The 19,615-nt window shown below is 37.3% G+C and overlaps 1 protein-coding gene across 1 annotated transcript in view; it reads right to left on the minus strand.

Annotated features, from left to right (window-relative positions):
* Nucleotides 1–19,615, minus strand: part of SVEP1 (sushi, von Willebrand factor type A, EGF and pentraxin domain containing 1) — a 166,670-nt gene that overhangs the window by 98,358 nt on the left and 48,697 nt on the right. The window contains exons 4-6 of the mRNA XM_046663234.1: nt 12,588–12,746; nt 11,386–11,565; nt 2,743–2,922 (exon numbers count right to left, since the gene is read on the minus strand). Coding sequence (XP_046519190.1) covers nt 2,743–2,922; nt 11,386–11,565; nt 12,588–12,746 — 519 coding nt within the window. The remainder of the gene's footprint in view (nt 1–2,742; nt 2,923–11,385; nt 11,566–12,587; nt 12,747–19,615) is intronic.

Below are 19,615 nucleotides of genomic sequence, written 5' to 3' on the forward strand. Positions count from 1 at the left end.
GGGTTTTTGTCTAGTTCCATATTTCAGAAAATGTTAAGAACAATGTTAATAACATTGGTGCTGTTATATGTATTTTAAATAACCTTTCTTTTTTGCTGTTGGCTTTTTAATAACACAGACAATTCATTTGAAGTACAGAAACTTAAACCTTTACATATTCAAATCTATTGTTCTTTTCATTCTTAGGAAGTTCTTCTCCATTAAAAATTTGGATTGCCTTTTTATTTTTAGAAAGTTCTCCTCCATTAAAAATTCTTATTTTTCCATATAGTTCATTCTTTAATTTGCCTAATTTAATTACTTTATCTTAATTTAGTGATTTTTTGTGTGAGAGTCAAAACTGACTAATTTTTAGATAAACTTTTCCCTCATTGGTTTCTTAAATTTCCTTTATTGAATATTACATTCTTCTATAAACCAATGTTTGTTTAGCCAGTTTGCAGTTATATGCAGTTCTATTGTTCTGTGCATCCCTGTACCATTAATGTGCTATTTTAATTACTATCAGTTCATGATCTGTCTTATGATAGTGAGAATAAGTTCTCCCTCATTGTACCTCATGTTCAAAATTTTTCAGTTTTGCACTTTATCCTTTTAAACACTTTCTATTCATTTCTGTCAATATATATACATATTTTTTTTGCTGAGGTAGATTCACCGTAAGTGAACATCCATGCCAATCTTCCTCTATGTTTTAGTATGTCGGCCACCAGCACAGCATGGCCTCTAACAGAGTGGTGTAGGTCCAAGCTGGGGAACCAAACCAAGGCCACTGAAGTGCAGTGCACTGAACTTAAGCACTAGGCCACTGGGGCTGGCCCCTCCATCAATTTTTTAAAATGGGAATTTTCATAGTAATTATGGTTATTGTCATAATTTGGAAGCTACAAATTCTGTAGCTCCTCAGAATCCTCAGAATTGAGTAGTTCCTCAATAAATTGTAAATAAGGATGCAATTCCCTTTGATGGTTATAATTCAAATCCCCCAAGATTTGCATCCATTTAAGTCAGTACAGAGACGTGCACAATAATTTTAAAGAAAATTTACAACAGAATAACACCACAGTAACTTTATTAAATGTATTACCACTTTTAATGAAAGACTGGGTCCCTCATAAGAGGAATTGGTCCATATAGAACTAGGGAAAGAAATGATTCTCAGGAGTAAACACTAGTTTTTACATAGAAATTCTAGCCTGAGAAGACAGCTGTCCCAGCTAAAGAGACTTATTATTCCATTGTTAAAGCACCTTTTTTATGGTGACAGATCCATCACCTTCATGTCATTTAACTCCCTGAAATATCTGAAGAAGCTAACTCCCTTTCTTCTCGTTTTATGCTAAGTGTGTTTATGGTTTGGGTACCCTTCTAGCTTCTGCCTACAGGGAAATACAACGCTTGTCAGGCCTATGTCTTTCAGTACTCATAATAGTAGGTATCTCATTGTTAATGAACTGAATCTTTGTTTACTAATAAATTTCATTCTCCTGTCCAAGAGAGATTTAATCTCTTCTCAGTATGATAATATCAGTTTTTCTGAGCCTATACAGTGAGGGTCAACTCTTGAACTGTTAACAAATCCCCCAGGAAGTCCAACATCCTTCCTGGCAACACCCTCCCTTATTACCAGCCATGGATCCAATACTAGATTATACTAGAATAAACCTGTAAGTCAATTTGGAAGGAGTTGACATACATATAGTATCTAGTTTTCCCAACTTGGGTCCTGGCACATCTCAATTTATTGCCTACACATAGTTCTTCTTCCTTTGGGAGTTGGTTATTTAATTACATACCTGCTAGTGCTCCCAGGTATACTGTATCCAACACACAGTAAGGATCCACTAAATGGTAGTTCTCATAATCTCATCATCATCATTATTATTACCATTATTTGTAGCTACAGTGTATAAGAAGCAGCAAACTGGAAAAACTACTGAGTTTATTCATTCTGGACCGAATTTCAGTAGTAAGATGTCATAACCGTCAGTGGAGGACAAGGCAGAAAATCCTCTGATGAAATAGAATTTTAGGGTCCATCTTAAGACTCATTGGTTCATAATTTTGTTCTTTCATCAACAAGGCAAAAGTAAATTGTGTTTCAATGGAATACTACTCAGCCATAAAAAAAGACAAAATTGGCCCATTCGCAGCATCGAGGATGGACCTCGAGGGTATTATGTTAAGTGAAATAAGCCAGTCAGAGAAAGACGAACTCTATATGACTCCACTCATAGGTGGAAGTTAATATATTGACAAGGAGATCTGATCGGTGGTTACCAGGGAAAAGGGGGGATGGGGGGAGGGCACAAAGGGGGAAGTGGTGTACCCACAGCATGACTAACAATAATGTACAACTGAAATCTCACAAGGTTGTAATCTATCATAACATTAATTAAAAAAAAAAGTAAATTGTGTTTAACAAAGCACGGGAATTACATAGCATTTGCTTTTTAAGAAGTCCACGCAAATTGGCCCCAGTTAAAAAAATCATTACCATTTGAAGCTGTAAACTTCAGTGACTTGGAAAATTGGCTTCTGGCATAAAAGTCTTTTTCCCAGTTGAACGGAATAAAACAACATATTTGTTTCTGTATCTATATCTCTGTGCATCTGAATATGTGGATATGTATTTATATTAATTATGAATCAAGTTTTAGTTCTAGATCTTCACAGAAAAGAGAATAAATCAGAGAGCAAGAGAAATGAATCACCGAAGGCACCATGCCTTCCAGAACTTACCCACGCACCGGGGTTCTAGACCATCCCACTGGGCATTTCCTTGACAAGTAAGCTTAGCACTTCCTTCTAGTCTGTACCCTTCATCACAGGTAACCAAACATGTGGTCTTGTAGGACATTTCCCCTGCAGAACAGCTTATGCGACCATGTTTGGGTTGGCGGAGACGAGGGCATGTTCTTACTATATAAAACGAAAACAGATCACATTTTACTAAATAAGGACAAAAAATGATAAGTTTAATAAGACCTACACATAACAAGCAAGAAGAGGTCCTTTTCTTAAAATGGCAAATAGCAAATAACACACCATTATTTTTTGAGTTAGTATGGGACAATCCAAAGACTGTGTTTTATCAAATGCATTGCCCAAGCAGTATCACTGTGTTCAGCCATCTGCCCATAGGTGGGAAGCTGAAACTGTCTAAGGAGTCTGGCCATAAATGGATGATGATGCTTGTAGAGGGGGTGCTTGACAAAGGGAGGTATCTGCAGTCCTCAGGTGGGCCTTTGCTGTCATTTTCCAGGCTACGTTCCAACAAAAGGAAGGGATCTTTTCCAGAATAGAGATTTCAGGTTCATGATCAACTCAGTTCTCAGATTCCATGGGCATATCCTGGGCCTTTTAATGATCCCAACCTTTGCCAAGCTGCCCCACATCTGCCATCTTAAATTCCAATATCCTACTTTCTGACCATAACTCTGGTCCTTTTAGCTTTACACTCCTTTCTTCCCAGACACTTCCTGTAAATCCTAGCTCATAATGCTCATCTTGACTTATGCATTAACATCGTTTTGTTTGCTTTTTGCTGCTGTGGCAGACTGATGGTTGCACACCCATTAACACCCTTCCCAGTTTTGGTCAGCCTAGTAATAAGAACAACCAGAAGAAAACAACTCCCCATCTCCATTGCAATGAATGACAGTCAAGGAGATATAAGCTGCAGCTGTTTGGGACTCCTAGAAAGATTTTTAATGGGGACTATTTCAACTGAGAGAGTACTTTTTGCCTTCCCCTCTTCCTCCTTTGTTTGTCCTAAAATACAAACATGAGGGGTGGCACCCCAGTATATTATAGTATAAGTATAGGATACCATAGGATAAGTATCATGCACTAAGATGGTAGAGCAAAAAAACAAAAAAGTTTGAGTCTCTGATGACAATGGAGCTATCACACCAGCTTTGGGTTACCAACTTCTGTCCTTTTAGATGGGAGAAAAAGAAGATAAGCACTTAATTATAAGTGCTTAAGACACTGCTAGTATTTGGGCCTTTGATACCACTTGCTATATGCAATTCTTAACTCTCTGTCCAGCCTCTATTCACTTTTCCTTTGCTAATTTTCTAGAGAAAGATCTTTTCCCTCTTTTGGCTCATGGCATTTGTGTATGCTCCAGCCCTGCTCAGGGGTAGAGCATTTAACTTAGGATCACATTCCCCTAGTCTGAGAAGTGACTGAGAAGTCATCAGGTACAACTGATGACACAGTTCCTTTCTCTACCAGCTTTGAAATCACCATGAGAGCAGCCAGGGGGATATTTACTAAGCTTTGGATGCTAGAAATGCCCCTGCACCTCAGCTAGCCTCAATATCACCAGCAGTGGAAGTGCCATGGGTGCCCAGAGAGTCCTGCATTTCCCCAGTGCTTCCACTTCTGATTCTCCAGGCTCAACACTACATCAGAGAGCTACAAGAGGCATTCAGACTTCTCCTGCTTCTGCAGGTTCCTAAACAATGTCTGTGCTCTGAGTTCTCCTAGGAGGAGTCTCTCACCACCCAGCCCACCAAAATCCCGTAATGTGTCTTAGAGTTCATCTCAATCAATCCCATAATGCCCTATATTCCTGTTCGTGACAATCTCTTGGAAAGCCCAATGCTCCAAAGTCATCCATCGCCTACCAGGGTCATCCCCATAGAGCTCTGATCCAAATTTAACTCAAACTCTTGCACCTGCCCTCTGGAATACATGATCAGTATTAAATAAATCCCCTCATATCCTAAACTTCCCTTTGGAACTTTTCCTTTGCTTTCTTATCCTAATCAAAATCTTATTGTCTCTCAAAGACATGGCCTGGAAGTGAAAGGGGTATCTTCTTTGCTCCTTATTGCCTTCCCAGATGTCATTCTCTTTCGCTTCTTCCTAAAAACCCCCAGCTCCCTCAAAATATCATATTATACACCCAACATCCTTTTTCCCCTTAATTGTCAGCTGACCTCTGGGCCACTGCTCATTCTCTGAAGATTTTATTCTCTCTCTCTCAAACACACACACACACACACACACACACGTTGGTGATTTCATTATCAGTGTAGATGATCATTTCAATTTCCTGGCGTCATATTCTTCACCTCCTCTTCTCCAATGACCATTCCTTCATGCTACCTCAGCCTCCCCTCCATTGCTTTATCTTCTAGACCTCGCCATCACCAATCCAAACATTCCACTGTCTGACAACAACCTCTTATCTTCCCGAATCACTCCCTCAAGTGCCTCAAACTCCATCAAATTCTATACCTTACTGGGGCCTCCAATCTGTTGTGTGTCCTTCTTTAGGGAAAATCATCTCTAAAGAGATTATACAACACTTCTTTTCTTCCAGTTCTAGTTTAGATCTGCTCCAATTAGGATTTCTAATTGGAGGAGAGTAAAGGAGAAAGGAAAGAGAAAGAACAAGGAGAGGGGAGAAGAAAGGGAGAGGAAGGGAGGGGGAAGAGAGGTAGAAGAGAAGAAGAGGAGGGGAGGGAAACGGGAAAGTCAAAGGGCAGGGGAGGCGAAGGGCAAGGCAGAGGCAGTTGTGGGGGCTGCACAGATGAACGGAAGTGCACCCTTTCAGTCAGATGGCACATATATCCCTGTTGGAAACAGAGATACAGAGAGGAAAAGAGAGTGGATTCCTGTTGAATATGCCAAAGGATGGACATATATACTCATTTTAGTAGCTTACAGATATAATCCTACAAGCATAAAGCATTGTACAAAAACCCAAAAACAACTCTACAAAAAAACAAAGTTCAGTTTGCTCTCAGAAAGCACTTCTACAATCCTAAAGACCAGAAGACAACACAGCAATCTCTAAAGAGTTTTGAACAAAATCATTTGGGACTCAAGAATTTTCTTGGGACTCTGGGTAAGATGTATTTTTCTTTCCTCTACTTTTCTGCATTTGCCAAGGTTTCCTATCAAGCTTTTATTTATGATAAAAGCTTAACTTTAAAATAATAGGAAAGGAAATTGGGGCAAAATATTCAGCACATATTCTACTGAAGTCACTGTTTGATAGAATCTATTCTGAGGGAACACATTTAAATTATATTAGTTGGCAAAGCATAAATATTGGGTGCTTTAAATATATGTTTAGGATTGATTACTCCTTAAAGAAAATTCAAGAATTAGATGAGAGATTAAACCACAAGCCCTAGCATTTCAATTCCTGGGATGTTTTGGATCAAAGTCCAATATAAATGATAAATGAGTGGGAATACTTTGCTTTCCACATTTTTATTTTTATTGAGTGTGTCCATCATGTAAACAGAATTTTTATTGAGTGTGTCCATCATGCATAACACAATGCCAAGTGCCAGGAGGGATTAAAAGGTGAATAAGATAAATTCCTATGATCAAGATGTATGAGGTCTGGAAAACCATATTAAACAACTGCTTTTAGATTCAATAAACTGCTGAAATCATTCCAGCTTTCCAACCCAAGACGAAATAGATTTGCAACCTCTCTCAAGAGTACTGATAGCAAATTAGAGTTGATGTTTCATACCCATGCAAATTATTCTGCTTCTCAAATGTTGGTCTTAATAAACTTTCATTGCTCCTCAGGGAAAACAAAGCAAATGCAATAATTCCTATTTAGTCCTTAAACATTTTACACTCCTTTTCAATCAGGAATGACCATTTATTATCATTTTTAACAGGAAGGTGCTTATCTATTAGTTTCACCTTAAAATTTCTTTTTTATCTCAACAAGATGAAAAATTCTGCAGGAAAAGCTTCTTGACTTACATTCACGTTAAAGCAATCCCTAAATATTTATCTAGTCTTTTTAGAAAACAGCAACGTAGTCTTTTAAGAGAGCAGTCTACTGTGTAGAAGACAATGTGGTAAGATACTCTGGTTCTCATTTTAAAGACTAATCAGATTTTCCCCTAGATGCACACTTCTTGTCAATCTCCAAATTGTGATAGCATCTATACTGAAAGTAAAATAAATGTGATGTTTTCTCTCCAGGGTAATTTTTCCAAAAATAGTCGTAACCTGGTTGTATTTGTGGGGGGAGATGAGTTCAGAGTCTGCTTATGCCGCCATCTTGACGAGATCTCCCCAAAATAAATCTGATGTTAAATGTAGGGTTCTTGTTGTTTGAACCATTTTCTCAGGAAAAATACTATCATAAAATTTAACTTACTCTGATGCTGGAGTTTAGCTAGTTATCATTGAGAAACCACCAAAGAATCCTTACTAGTTTAGAAAGAAATGCAAAATTCAGATAAAATTGAAAATAAGTATAAGTGCTTTATGAAAAGTACAATATGAGGACTAAGAATCAAGACTACTAATTATTCAACATTACAAAACATTAGTGATAACATGAAATTTGTAAAAGGCTTTATTTACATTTTACACTGATCTTTCATTTCTCTCTCAACTTTAGAAAGATTTTCCAGACAAAAATAACTAAAATTATTCTCTGTCCCTATAATTAGATTTAAATTAGATCTGTAAAATACTACTTTCTTCATACTACCCACTGAAAACAGAAGCGAATCCTTATGAAATTGCCATATTCCATTGAATCCCAGAATGCCCAATGGTAAGGCACATCATTATTTTATGTGCCACTAATAAAGAAACAATAGTATCTATGGAAAGATTTAATGCCACTGATTTTAAGGTGCACCTCAGTTTTAGAGATTTTAACATGTGGGGAAAAAGTGTTTTAGAATTAATGAAATACAGTATACGTTTCACGGCCAGCCCTTGTGGTCTAGTGGTTAAGATTTGGCGCTCTTACCACCACAGCCGGAGTTCATTTCCCGGTCAGGGAACCACATCACCCATCTGTCAGTTGTCATACTGTGGTGTCTGCATGTTGCTGTGATGTTGAAAGCTATGCCACTGGTATTTCAAACACTGGCAGGGTCATCCATGGTGGACAGGTTTCAGCAGAGCTTCTAGAATAAGACTTCCTAGGAAGAAGGACCTGGCTACCCACTTCTGAAAAAATTGGCCATGAAAACCCTATGAATGGCAGCAGAGCACTGTGGGATACAGCGCTGGAAGGTGAGAGGATGGCGCAAAAAGACCAGGCAGGGTTCCGCTCTGCTGTCCACAGGGTCACTAGGAGTCAGAATCGACTCCATAGCACTAACAAAAATATGTTTCACAGAACAATATCTCAACTAACTAAATCCATTAATGATAAGCTAGAGGACGGGGCCTGAGAAAGTGTCTTCATTTAGGACAAGTTTGCACACTAGTAAATTAGGTAGTAGCTTTGGGGATGAAATTGAAGGAATCTTAGGAAGATCCACAGTCCTGTAACATCTCTTACTTTGATTAAAATTATTTTATTTATATTGGACTATCAACTGAAAGTACATAGAAGAGAACAAGCCTGCTTTTTAAAAATGTGAATGCATAGTGGGAAGTGACACAAGCAGACTATCGATATACCTATTTATTAATGCACTTATCAATATATGTATTTGTTAAATTCAAGTTCTCAATCATTCATGAGAGCTATAACCAAGGATTGAGGGGGAAAAATACATTATGTGCTCATAATGAACTCACAGGCTAGCAGAGGTGACAGAAAAGAAATTTTAAAAAGTGAGTGTGGTGGTTTATATTGTAACAAGTTCATTAAGTTGGGAAGCATGTTGACAGAATCCCTTTTTATGGGCCAGGTTACAGTTGGTCAAAAGAAGAACTTGCATTAGATTTCGGAAGGCGGAAGTGAAGCAGTGATCATTGTAGTCAGACTCAGCAATGGACAAATGCAGACATGCCCAGTGGGTTCCAGCTTGTCTTTGCTCGCCTTCCTTGCACGTACCCACTGCTGACCCTGTTGACAACAGGTGGCTTCAAGCTCACTGCCAGGTTTTTGGCTGTAGAGCCATGGGGTGTGGTTACACAGAGGGGATGCTCCTCTTAGACCTATCAACATGTTTCTCCTTTGTGGTTCCACTTCAGCGGCTGAGTGGGCTTGGTTTCTCAGATGGAGTCTGTAGTAACTCTTCTGATGTTCCATCTTCTTTCTGGACTTTCCATTCGCAGCTCATTCCAAGATCGTGTAAAGTCCCATTCCAAAGTCTCTTATCCCATAACACGAATGGTAACCATGCTTCCCCGACTGACCCTGACCCTGACACAGCGTAGGATGCGAAGGTTGGGATGTAGATTATGAAATTGTGGAGAGGCTGGGGCCGGACCTTATCCTAAAGGGGCTGTCCACCTGCTTTTCTCACTATTCTTTGGAAGGCCAATAAGTCGAAGGGTACAATGTAATATTTTCTACCCTCTGCCATGAGGTGGAAGAAGGGGCAGAAAGTTTACACAGAGTTTATAACTATTGACTTTACAGGAATAGATCTAAGAAGTTTTCTATGAGTAACTTCTTTAGTAATAGGCTTTTTACCACTGAGATTACATTACTGCAAATGTCTGTCCTTTGTCTTCCTACGTAAACAGTAGTTTATCTGAGTTTAGAAATCCAGAGTCTAAGTCTTTTTTTTCGGAATCCTGGAAACAATTCTTATCTTCTAATAGTTAGAATGGCTAACAAAGGGCTCAAGGCTAGACTGATTCTCTTTCCTTTGTAGGTAATGTTATTTATTTCTAACCGTGAAACAGGCACAATTTCCTACTTTTCCAGGGCATTTAGAAATTTCACTAAGATTATTTCCAGACACAGATGTGTTTTTAATATTTTTTTTCTGGCACTCAGTAAGTGATTTCAAACTGAATATCAAAGATTTTAGTTGTGTATATTTTCAGGATTTCAGCTTGGGGATATATTCTTTGATCTTCTATAGTGCTTGTCCTCCACTCCATTCTCTCTTGGGATTCCTAATATCGAAAAAAGACTATTTCCTGTGACTATTCTCATGTCACTTTATTCTCTCATAATTTGCTTTAATCTTTGAAAGTTTGCTCTATTTTCAGAAAAAATTTCTTGAGTTTTCTAATCTATTAATTTGGCTTTTAACCATGTCTAGTCATTGTGTCAGCAATCGTTCTTTTCCCTAAGAAATCTTTTTGCGCTCAGATTTCTCTCATTTCTTGGAATCCTGGTCTTATTTTAGCAATGTAATTGCCCTTGAATCTCAGTGATTTTGTTTTTTTCCGTTTTCTTTCTGATCTCCTTTGTTCAATTTACTTATTCTTTCTCTTTTTGTAAATATAGATAAGAGTCTGGAATGGGACCTGATGTAAGCAAACTCATATTTATAGACAGGTTCAGTATTGGTAGCTGATAAATACAAACAGTGGATGTCACTTGGAGTTCACCATAGACCTTGGAGTGGTGAGTAGGTGGGCTTCCCTAGGGGTGTGGGAGCCAAGAGAATTCTAAAAGACTGAGCTGAGTGACGTGGGGTCTTGAGGAAGTCAAATCCTCAGCAAAGCGTATTGCCAAAGGATGCCTAGGGGACGTGGTCAGGGCAAGGTTGCCAGATTTAGCAAAAAAAAAACCAAAAAAACAAAAAAAAAAGCAAATTAGGATAGCTAGTTAAATTTGAATTTCAGAAAATCAACAAATAATTTTTATTATAAGTAGGTCCTAAATCTTATACGGGACTTATACTAAAAAATTATTTGTTGCTTATCTAAACTTCTTATTTAACTGGGCATCCTGTATTTCATCTGGCTGCCCTAGGTAGGCAGTAAACACTGTATTCAGAAGCTTCGTGGGCAGGCATTCTCAAGTCCTTTTCCTTGTTCCCTTCTTCCTTTTTCTTAGTAACCTTCCCTTCCAACCCTACTTGTGAAACCTTAGGAAGTTGCTGTGCAACAGTTGTAAGCAGGAGGAAAGTAAGTCTTAGAGATGGCAAGAGAGGAGGTAAACTGAGGTATCATTCTGTTTGTTGTTTCTCTGTATTTGATGGGGGTGCCTGAGGTTCTACCTGAGGTACTGTCTCCTTTTTTATTGGCCTGACCAGGCTCCTTGAGATCTCACTTTAGCACACTGCCACTTTCTATATCACGTTGTCTCTTCCAAGTGAAGGCTGAAGACGTACCAGTTGGTTAACTGCTCTTATAGCAGAATACTGGTGTGGTTCCCTAAGTTCTGCAGTCCCAGTCGGCATCAAAGCCCCCACTCTGACCATTCTCACACTCTCCCTGGCACCCTGCCTCTGGCTGCTGGAAATCTGAGGATTGGGGTCACCTGTCCACTCATTTCCCAGGCAGGCCCTTCCTTTGCTTGGTCATAAAAGGCGCATAAAGGGCATCGTTTATGATGATGTGGTCAATTGAACTTAGTAGTTCTGACTTCAAACTTCCTATAATTTTTTCTCTTTCTGTGGTCTGTGGTCTATGAAATGAAAAGAAACTAAGAATTTACTGCTCCATTAGAATTTAAATCAAGGAAATCAAGCAAGACAATCAATAAACAACGTGAACTGGCAGTTTGCATACCTCTGCAGGAGCTCTCTGAACCAGACCACAAACCATTGGGTAGACACAAGAGGATGCTGCTTCCCACGAGGTCAAATCCAGGGTGACATCGGACTCCACAGGCTGCATTAAAGTGGTTGTTGCAAGTGTTTTGGATAAAATAACCATTTTCAGGAGGCTTCAGGGCAGGGCAGTGAACAACTAACATTTACAGAAATAAGATAAAAAAGTAAAGTTAGCCTTTGTCTATAAAGCATCTTCCATTTTTCTCTTTTTTAAGAGGACATTTTATACATAGAGCTAAATTACTCACAGTATTCCTATTTACTGCATTTGAAATTCTAAGTGCATGTCTGGAAGAAGAACCCTTACATCTCACTCCTATTAGGTATTTATTCCCAATTAAATTTTAAATACAGACTAAATATCATTTTTTAAGCCCTAAATTCTTCTAATTTTGATATCTTTGTGGATACATTTTCTAGCTCTTGACCTCCACATGTTATTAGCGATTTTCATTCCTAATTAAGGTGGCATGAGATAAAGAACCATTAAGGCCAGCATATTGTGCTACAAATCCCAGCAGCCACAGCTTTTTATACACGTTATGGGATAATTAAACATTTTTAGTTTTGTGGTGGGGAAGATTGGCCCTGAGCTAACATCTGTGGCAATCTTCCTCTATTTTGTATGTGGGATGCCACCACAGCATGGCTTGGTGAGTGTTGTGTAGGTCTGTGCCGGGGATCTAAACCAGCAAACCCCAGGCCGCGAAAGCAGAGCATGCGAACTTAACCACTACACCACTGGGCTGGCCCATAAACATTTTCAGTTTTTGATATGAATAATATTGAGACACTTTACTCATAAACAATTTTCTTTAAATGGATTTAACTATCACCAGGGCCCAAACTAGCTTATTTGTTATTCAAATTTGTTGTTAAATTTGTGGCTTTTTTTCTTTTAGATTCTTTTCAGATCTTTTCCAAGTACTAAATCTTTCTGGTTTCATAGTTACATTACTCCTGGGGTCTCAGATCTTCTTTCTCCAGAGCAAGATATGAAGAAATGTTATGTAATAAAAGCAAAGGATTCCCCCCAAAGATGATTAGGGAAAGGAATCTTAAAGATCATTCTAAATGAACTGGATGAAAACACTGGCATTATTTCCCTAACAGAGATCAGCTTTTATATTTCCTATCTGCCAGCGGTGGGAGACTTACCTTCACAGGTCTGGCCGGATGCTCGATATCCCTCCTTGCAGACACAGTCTTCAGGGGACGTACTTCCAGGTCGAGAGGTGTGATTTTCATCAGGACATGGAAGACAAGTGCTGATTCCTCCTGGCGAACCTTCTGGTTTGTATGTCCCTGATGGGCAAGCTGTGGGCAGAGAGCGACTCAGGCAAGTCCATCTTATGTGGTACATCAATTGAGAGTTAACATTTTTGAAACTAATTAGGGGGAAAATCCAAACAACACCTTTTTAAAGAAATAATAGTAAAATTCAAGCAAAGAGAGAAACCAAGATTTTTTTCTTAAAAAGAGTGATGCAGTTTGTCATTTGCAGGTTGTACAATGGCCTATTATGTCCCACAATTAGTTATAATCACAACACAATGCAGCATGATATGGCTGGGCTTATTTGTGGGAAAATTCAAAGTAGCAATGTATGCTATGGGACTAAAAGGAATCAATGATACTCGACACAAAAAAATCTTGATAAACATGCTATACGCCATACTCCACCGCCCCCCACCTGGCCAGCTCCCCTCCCCCACGGCACCCCCAGCACCCTCTCCCAGCAGAAGAGAGGAACTGTAGATACTCAAAAAGCACTTAGCCCATTGTTTCTGTTCAAAGCACTCGACAAAGGGTAGGAAAAGTGAAGGGCTTAAGGGAAATAATCCAACTGATGGGAAATAGGCCCTTTGAAGAAAAAAGAATTAAAGACCCTGCTTTTCTCAGGCTCAAGAAAAAAAAGATTAAAAGCAGGATTTAATTGACCTTGCTTCCTATCCTCCCTCTGCACTGACAGTGTGGCTTTGAGTTTGTACTTACTGTCTCTGCAGTTACACATCTGTAAAATAACCCCAAATTAAAAATTCAATAATAGAGAAATTGTGGCAGAAAGGGATTTGCAGTCTGAGTTAAGCCAATTAAATGTCGTAGAGTCCCAGCATGCATGTAGAAACCAAATAATGTACACTTATGTGATGATATTTTATACAAATTATCTCCTTTAATCCTCATAGTGTTAATAAGTACTAATAAGTATTATCAATAAATGCATTAATTATACTCATATTATTATATCCATTGTAAAATGAGAAAATGGAGACAGATTCAACTACTTGACTAAAATTACTAAGCTAGCAGGTGACAGAACTAGAATTTTTTTAGTACTTAACATTGGTTTATTACCTCTTTATGTCGAAAATTCAAATTACAATTATCTTGTTGTAAGTTAGTAAGTCAAATATTTTTAAATGGTAGCACACTCCTTTCTTCTTCCTGTTGTCATTGTCTATACCTATTTCTGGGTAGATAAGCTCTGGCTTATTCATTTATTTTTCAAAAAGACTTCATTCTTTTTTTTAGATCAGTTTGAGGTTTGCAACAAAGTTGAGAGGGAGGTTAGAGCTAGAATTTTAAAGCAAATATAATATATATATATATATATAGCATTCACTATGCCCCAGGGACTGTTCTGTGTATTTTATAAATATTAGCTTTTCAATTTCCTTAAAAAACCTATGAAGTAAATAATTTTATTAATCCTATTTTATAGATGAGAAAACTAAGGCACTAAGAGGTTAAATAACTTGGTAAAGTTACACAGTGAGTAAGTGGCAGAGCTGGGAGTCGAACCAAGATAATTTGGATCCAGAAGCCAAGTTCTTTACCACCACATGCGCTGTGTCTCAAATCCAGGTCTCTTGGATGCTAAAGTCCTTGTTTTCATCATTATAATATGCTAAAAATGTAAACAATCATTATTAAGAGACAAGATGCATAACATAATGTAATTGTTAGAAAAAAACGTCTTCTAAAATTCTTGATTATATTTAAAAACATTTTCCCATGCTATGTGGTAGAAAGTTCTAGATCTGGATAGATCTGTGACAATTTAAGAATGAGAGAAACATTTTAAAAATAGTTATAATGATATGTGACTTATAAAAAATACTTCAGGATAAAGAAAGGGAACATTGCTTCAAAGCATCGTATTACTAAATAGTGAATCATTATTGAATTATTCATATTACTGAATATTTCTGTCTACAAAAATTTCAGTAAATATTTGCACAGATCCTCAAGAACATGCAAAACAACATGATGTCCTTTAAACAGAAGTCAGCAGCTGGGTAAGGGAAAATGATTAAGATAAACAGAGATGGAAAAGAAAATATAAATTATAACGGTAAAATTAAAATTGTTACTGGAGGCAGTAAAAAGAAAACTCCAGAACAGAACTGAGTAGACACAGGAGAAGTAATAGTTGTGCTATTCATGCAAGAATATATTCTTTACTTAAAGCTTTAGCACAAAAAAACTCATCAAGTTTCAGGCAAAATTAATAAAATGTGATTCACATCCAGGATGAAGGAAAAGCATTACAAGCATGTGGGAAAGAAAAACAAGATACTTATAAATGGGAAAATTGAACTGATATTTCATTCCTCCTGTGCAAAATCAAATGCCAGGAAAAAGAATGGAATAAGATATACAGCTATATGGAAAAAATATTATGAACCCAAAATTCTATATCTCAGCAAGCTATGGGTAAAAATGAGGGAAGAGAAAGACCTTCAAGGATGTGTGTGGCTTCTGGAAATAAAGATATATTTCATTGACTGAGGAAGAAATCTAAATAAAGAACTCAAGAATGGGAAAAAATTGCATCCAATAAATTGCTTGGGATTAGGAAAGAGGTGGAACATATAGTATGCTGCTAAATATCTTGCTAAAATAATTGTGAAAATGAAAACAAATATCAACTAAAGTCCCTTCTTATAAAGAAAAAATATATGCTCTATGGAAGAAAATAATCATCTTTGCACAATATAAAGAAGAAAAGTTTAAAATATGAGAGAAACCAGGAGATGGGTGGAAAGAGGAAGAAGGTGAATTTCTCATTTCTTTTCATTTACACCAATATGATAAAACTCAAAGAAAAATACAGGTTCAAGACGAACTCTATATGACTCCTCTCATAGGTGGAAGTTAGTATATAGACAAGGAGATCTGATCGGTGGTTACCAGGGAAAAGGGGGGGTGGGGGGAGGGCACAGAGGGGGAAGTGGTGTACCCACAACATGACTAACAAAAATGTACAACTGAAATCTCACAAGGTTGTAATCTATCATAACATTAATAAAAAAAAAATACACCTAACTATACACAGAAAAAAATGTATAACCTCCAAATCAGTAGATTGGGAAAAAAAGATAGAAAAATATAGGAAATAAAAGAAACAGCAAGAAAGAATTTAAAACAGAACAGCACAAACTAAAGTTATGGAAGTAAAACCAAACATATCAGCCATTATAAATAGTAATAATGGGTTAATTTAACCCTGTTGATAAGATATAAACCACAAATAAGTTAGATATACAGGTTAAAATAACTGGACGTACAAAATATGTTAAATATTTCAAAAATCTTCACAAAGCAAACAAATTCCTATCTTAAGGAGAAACAGAAGTTTAATATGTAAAGAGCTTTTTCTAATACATGAAAAGATATGAATACTCCAGTAGAAAAGCTGACAAAGAACAAGAACTACAAATTTACTGAAGAAGAAATGTAAACGACCAAAAATCAAAGGATAAACTGTTTAGCCTCATTCATAATAAAGAAATGCAAATTAGTGGCTACCTTTTAACTTGGCAAATTTTTAAAAGGATGTTAATACCCATTGCCAGCAGGCATGTGGGAAAACAGGTTCTCTCCTACTCTGCAGGGCAATCTGAGGGTAGACATCAAAAACCCCAAAGGGAGTTTTCCCTTTGATAGAGCGTTTCATTTCTAAGAATTTGTCCCAAATAAAAGCAAGCAAAAATGTATGTATAATTGTTATGCATCATTACACAGCATTGGAGACAACACAATCATCTAGAGATGGGGAGTTAGTTAAATTCTTATGATACATCCATCCAATGGAATATTAACCATAAAAATATAATTCTCGATATGGAAAGTCATTCAAATTATGTAGCTGGGGTACAAAAAGCATGTTTCAAAGACTATACGTGTTGTCTGATCCTCTTTGGCTAATAAATACATATATGAGACAAAGGAAATGATCTTTAAGGATATGCATACATGGTACACATTCATGGCAGAATTACGAGGTTTGAAGGTTTATTTTTGCTGATCTACATTTTCTAGTTTTGCTACACTGAATAGGTATTACTTGTGTAAAAACAATTAAAAGTATATAAAAATTACATGTAAAAGAGTCATCGTCTCAAATCCTCTATTTCATCTCACTCTTATTGGTTCTCTACTCTCAGACATCATTTTGATTCCTACTTCTCTCTCTATCTCCTTCAATATCCAAATGAAAATCATGTTGTTTGGATTTTAAACAACTCCTTAAAAATCCTCTGCATTTCCTCCCCTCCCCTCCATCAGCTCCTATCTTAGATATGAACGTGACATCTCTCATCCAGGTTTTTAGCAAAGTCCTCTTTCTACTCCCTCAACCTTCATCTCTACCCTTCAGTCCATTTTAGATGTTGCTGCCTGAACATTTTCCTAAAATATAAATTTGATCAAATCGCTTTCTACCTAAAAACTGCACCAACAGGATGAGGCTCTCTCTCTTCACTCTGACATAGAAAGACATCTTTGATCTGTCTGTAACCTTCCCGCCTGTCAGCTAATGAACCTGTGAATTTCACTTCCTTGTTAGAACCTGCTTCAGAATCAAGTAGAGCCTGGTTTTGCACTGCACCTCCCTATCTCAATCTACTGGATTTAGGAGTTTGAGAAATTTACTTAATTTCTCTGAGACTTGGTTTCTTTGTGTGTAATATTAGTGGTACATCCCTTATAAATTTGTTATGATTAATTGAAATAATGTAAATAGAGCGACAATGACTGGCATGTAGTTGGCGTTCAGTAAATGTTAGAATAATGTCCCCAACTCTTAATTTTCTTGCCAATCAAAGAGAGAATTTCTTTTATAAGTTTGTTGTGCCCAGCAGATGCTCTGGTGCTTGGTAAATATTACTTCCCTTTCTTTCCCTTTCCAACTTCCACTCAGCTTCTGCCTTTGCATAGCCTTTCCTTTCTCTGAGTGAACCTCCAGCATCCTTCAAGACTAGCTCGTTTTTCAAAGCTTCTCCAACTTTTTCAGACAGTTTTCATCGCCTTCATTTCTGTGCCCCCAGACCACATTACCCTTCCCTCTGCTCTGGCACATATTACACTGTGTGTGATATATGCACTTGTCTCTTTCTCTCAGTGGGTAACATGTTTTTGTGAATTCAGTCTCCCAGTTATCTGACTCTGCCACTGCCCATCCCATTGCCTGACCCAGCAGTCACTCAACCAAAGAAAGGCAAGAAAAAACAAGCTCTGCTGGAAAGTAGAGGGTGTGTTTAGTGTGGAGGGAAGACTCAAGGCAGAGAGACTAACAGTAGGATGAAGTGAAAGGACATCAGACTTGGAGTCAAGACAACTGAGTTGCAATCTTGGCTCTTCCACTAATAAGTGATGGGGTCACCGGCAAGTGACTTTCTTTTCCTACAAAATACAGAAGTTACAATTAATCATGTCTATGACCTTTCCAGTGCTAACATCTGATGATTCTATAAATAGAAGAGTACTGAAAAGTAAGTTAAAGAAATCTTCCATATGACCAGTCAGATTCTGTCTACGGATTTTATAATTTATTTTAAAAATAATATAGTATAAAAAGGAACCAACCTTGCACTATACCCTCCAAAACATTTTGAGTAATCAAGAGTTTATAACACTGGAAAACAGTGTTTTGGATAAAAATATCCAAAAGCGCATTTGGAAATGTATTGTGAAATTCAAATGATAATGGAAAACAGACTTCAGGAGAACTATTTAAAGGCATTGCACAATTCTAGTGGGAGAGGTGTAATCAACTTCTTTGATTCCCAAGGGGGAAAATTCCTCATCTAAAACCAAGAAAAAGTTGAAAAGATGAAATAAACTGTGGTTTGAACAAGTTTCACAAGTGATGGTAAGGGCTGGGGTATTTTTTTTCTTTTTAATATGAAATATCTCCCCCCTGGAAATGTACCAAATATGATTTCCTAATTGCTCTTTTTGTTGTTGATAAAATAAGCACTTTCTCTTTTCAGAAACATCTTGGCGGTTATCAGCTACTATTACTGGAAGTGTGACTCTTGAAGTTATCATGTTGTGCTAACATTAGATTCTTCTTTAGCTGATAATGCAATTCTTTGAAATAAAATAAAACATCAACCAGTTTGGAATTTGTAAAATACAAAGAAGTCTCCATTCTCTCTAATCTATCTTATCCCCTAAGCATCAATTCCTTAGATAAGTACTTTAGTTAATATTGATAATATATATTATACAGTAACTTAACATTTTATAAAACTCCTCCTTATCATAATCTGATTAATTTTTTGAAAATCTCTATAAATATGAAGAGCCTCTGTCCCTTGCACAATTCCTCTTTAAAAGTTAATGAGTCTCTTTAAAGAATATAGTTTTAGGGCATTGCATCAGCTAGATTCAGGCTGTGCACTACACAACTCCAAGGGTGCCAATTCATGTGAATTACAATGTTGCCAGGAATTGTGCAACTCAAACGTCCCAGTTTCTGTTATACGTAGGTAGAGAACCCAGCAAGAATCTGGGCCCCCAGAGAAAGGCTCGCTATTATTACAATATTATGCTTCTTCTCAACTTTATGCATTTGTTTTGAATAAGGAATCTGTTCCTACAAATAGTGGTGCTAGGATTTTGAGCACAGGATCCCTTGCACTAGAAGAGAACCAGTTTTCCCCAAGCGGAGCCAACATTTACACAAATACAACACAAGGACCAATGCATGCATACAAGGGATTTTCTTTCTATCAGACAGCCCAGATTCTTTTTTGATCAATGAATTAGGTGAGGAGACTTTTAACTGCCCTGGATTCTGCACATCTGAATCTGTGTGAAATGAATTAGCATCCTGCCAATCTCCCTGGTATTGATTAGCTCATTTGGCTGGAAGACAGACTACTTGGACAAAA

Source organism: Equus quagga, chromosome 1 (genome assembly GCF_021613505.1).
Source record: "Equus quagga isolate Etosha38 chromosome 1, UCLA_HA_Equagga_1.0, whole genome shotgun sequence".
Taxonomy (NCBI): Eukaryota; Metazoa; Chordata; class Mammalia; order Perissodactyla; family Equidae; genus Equus; species Equus quagga.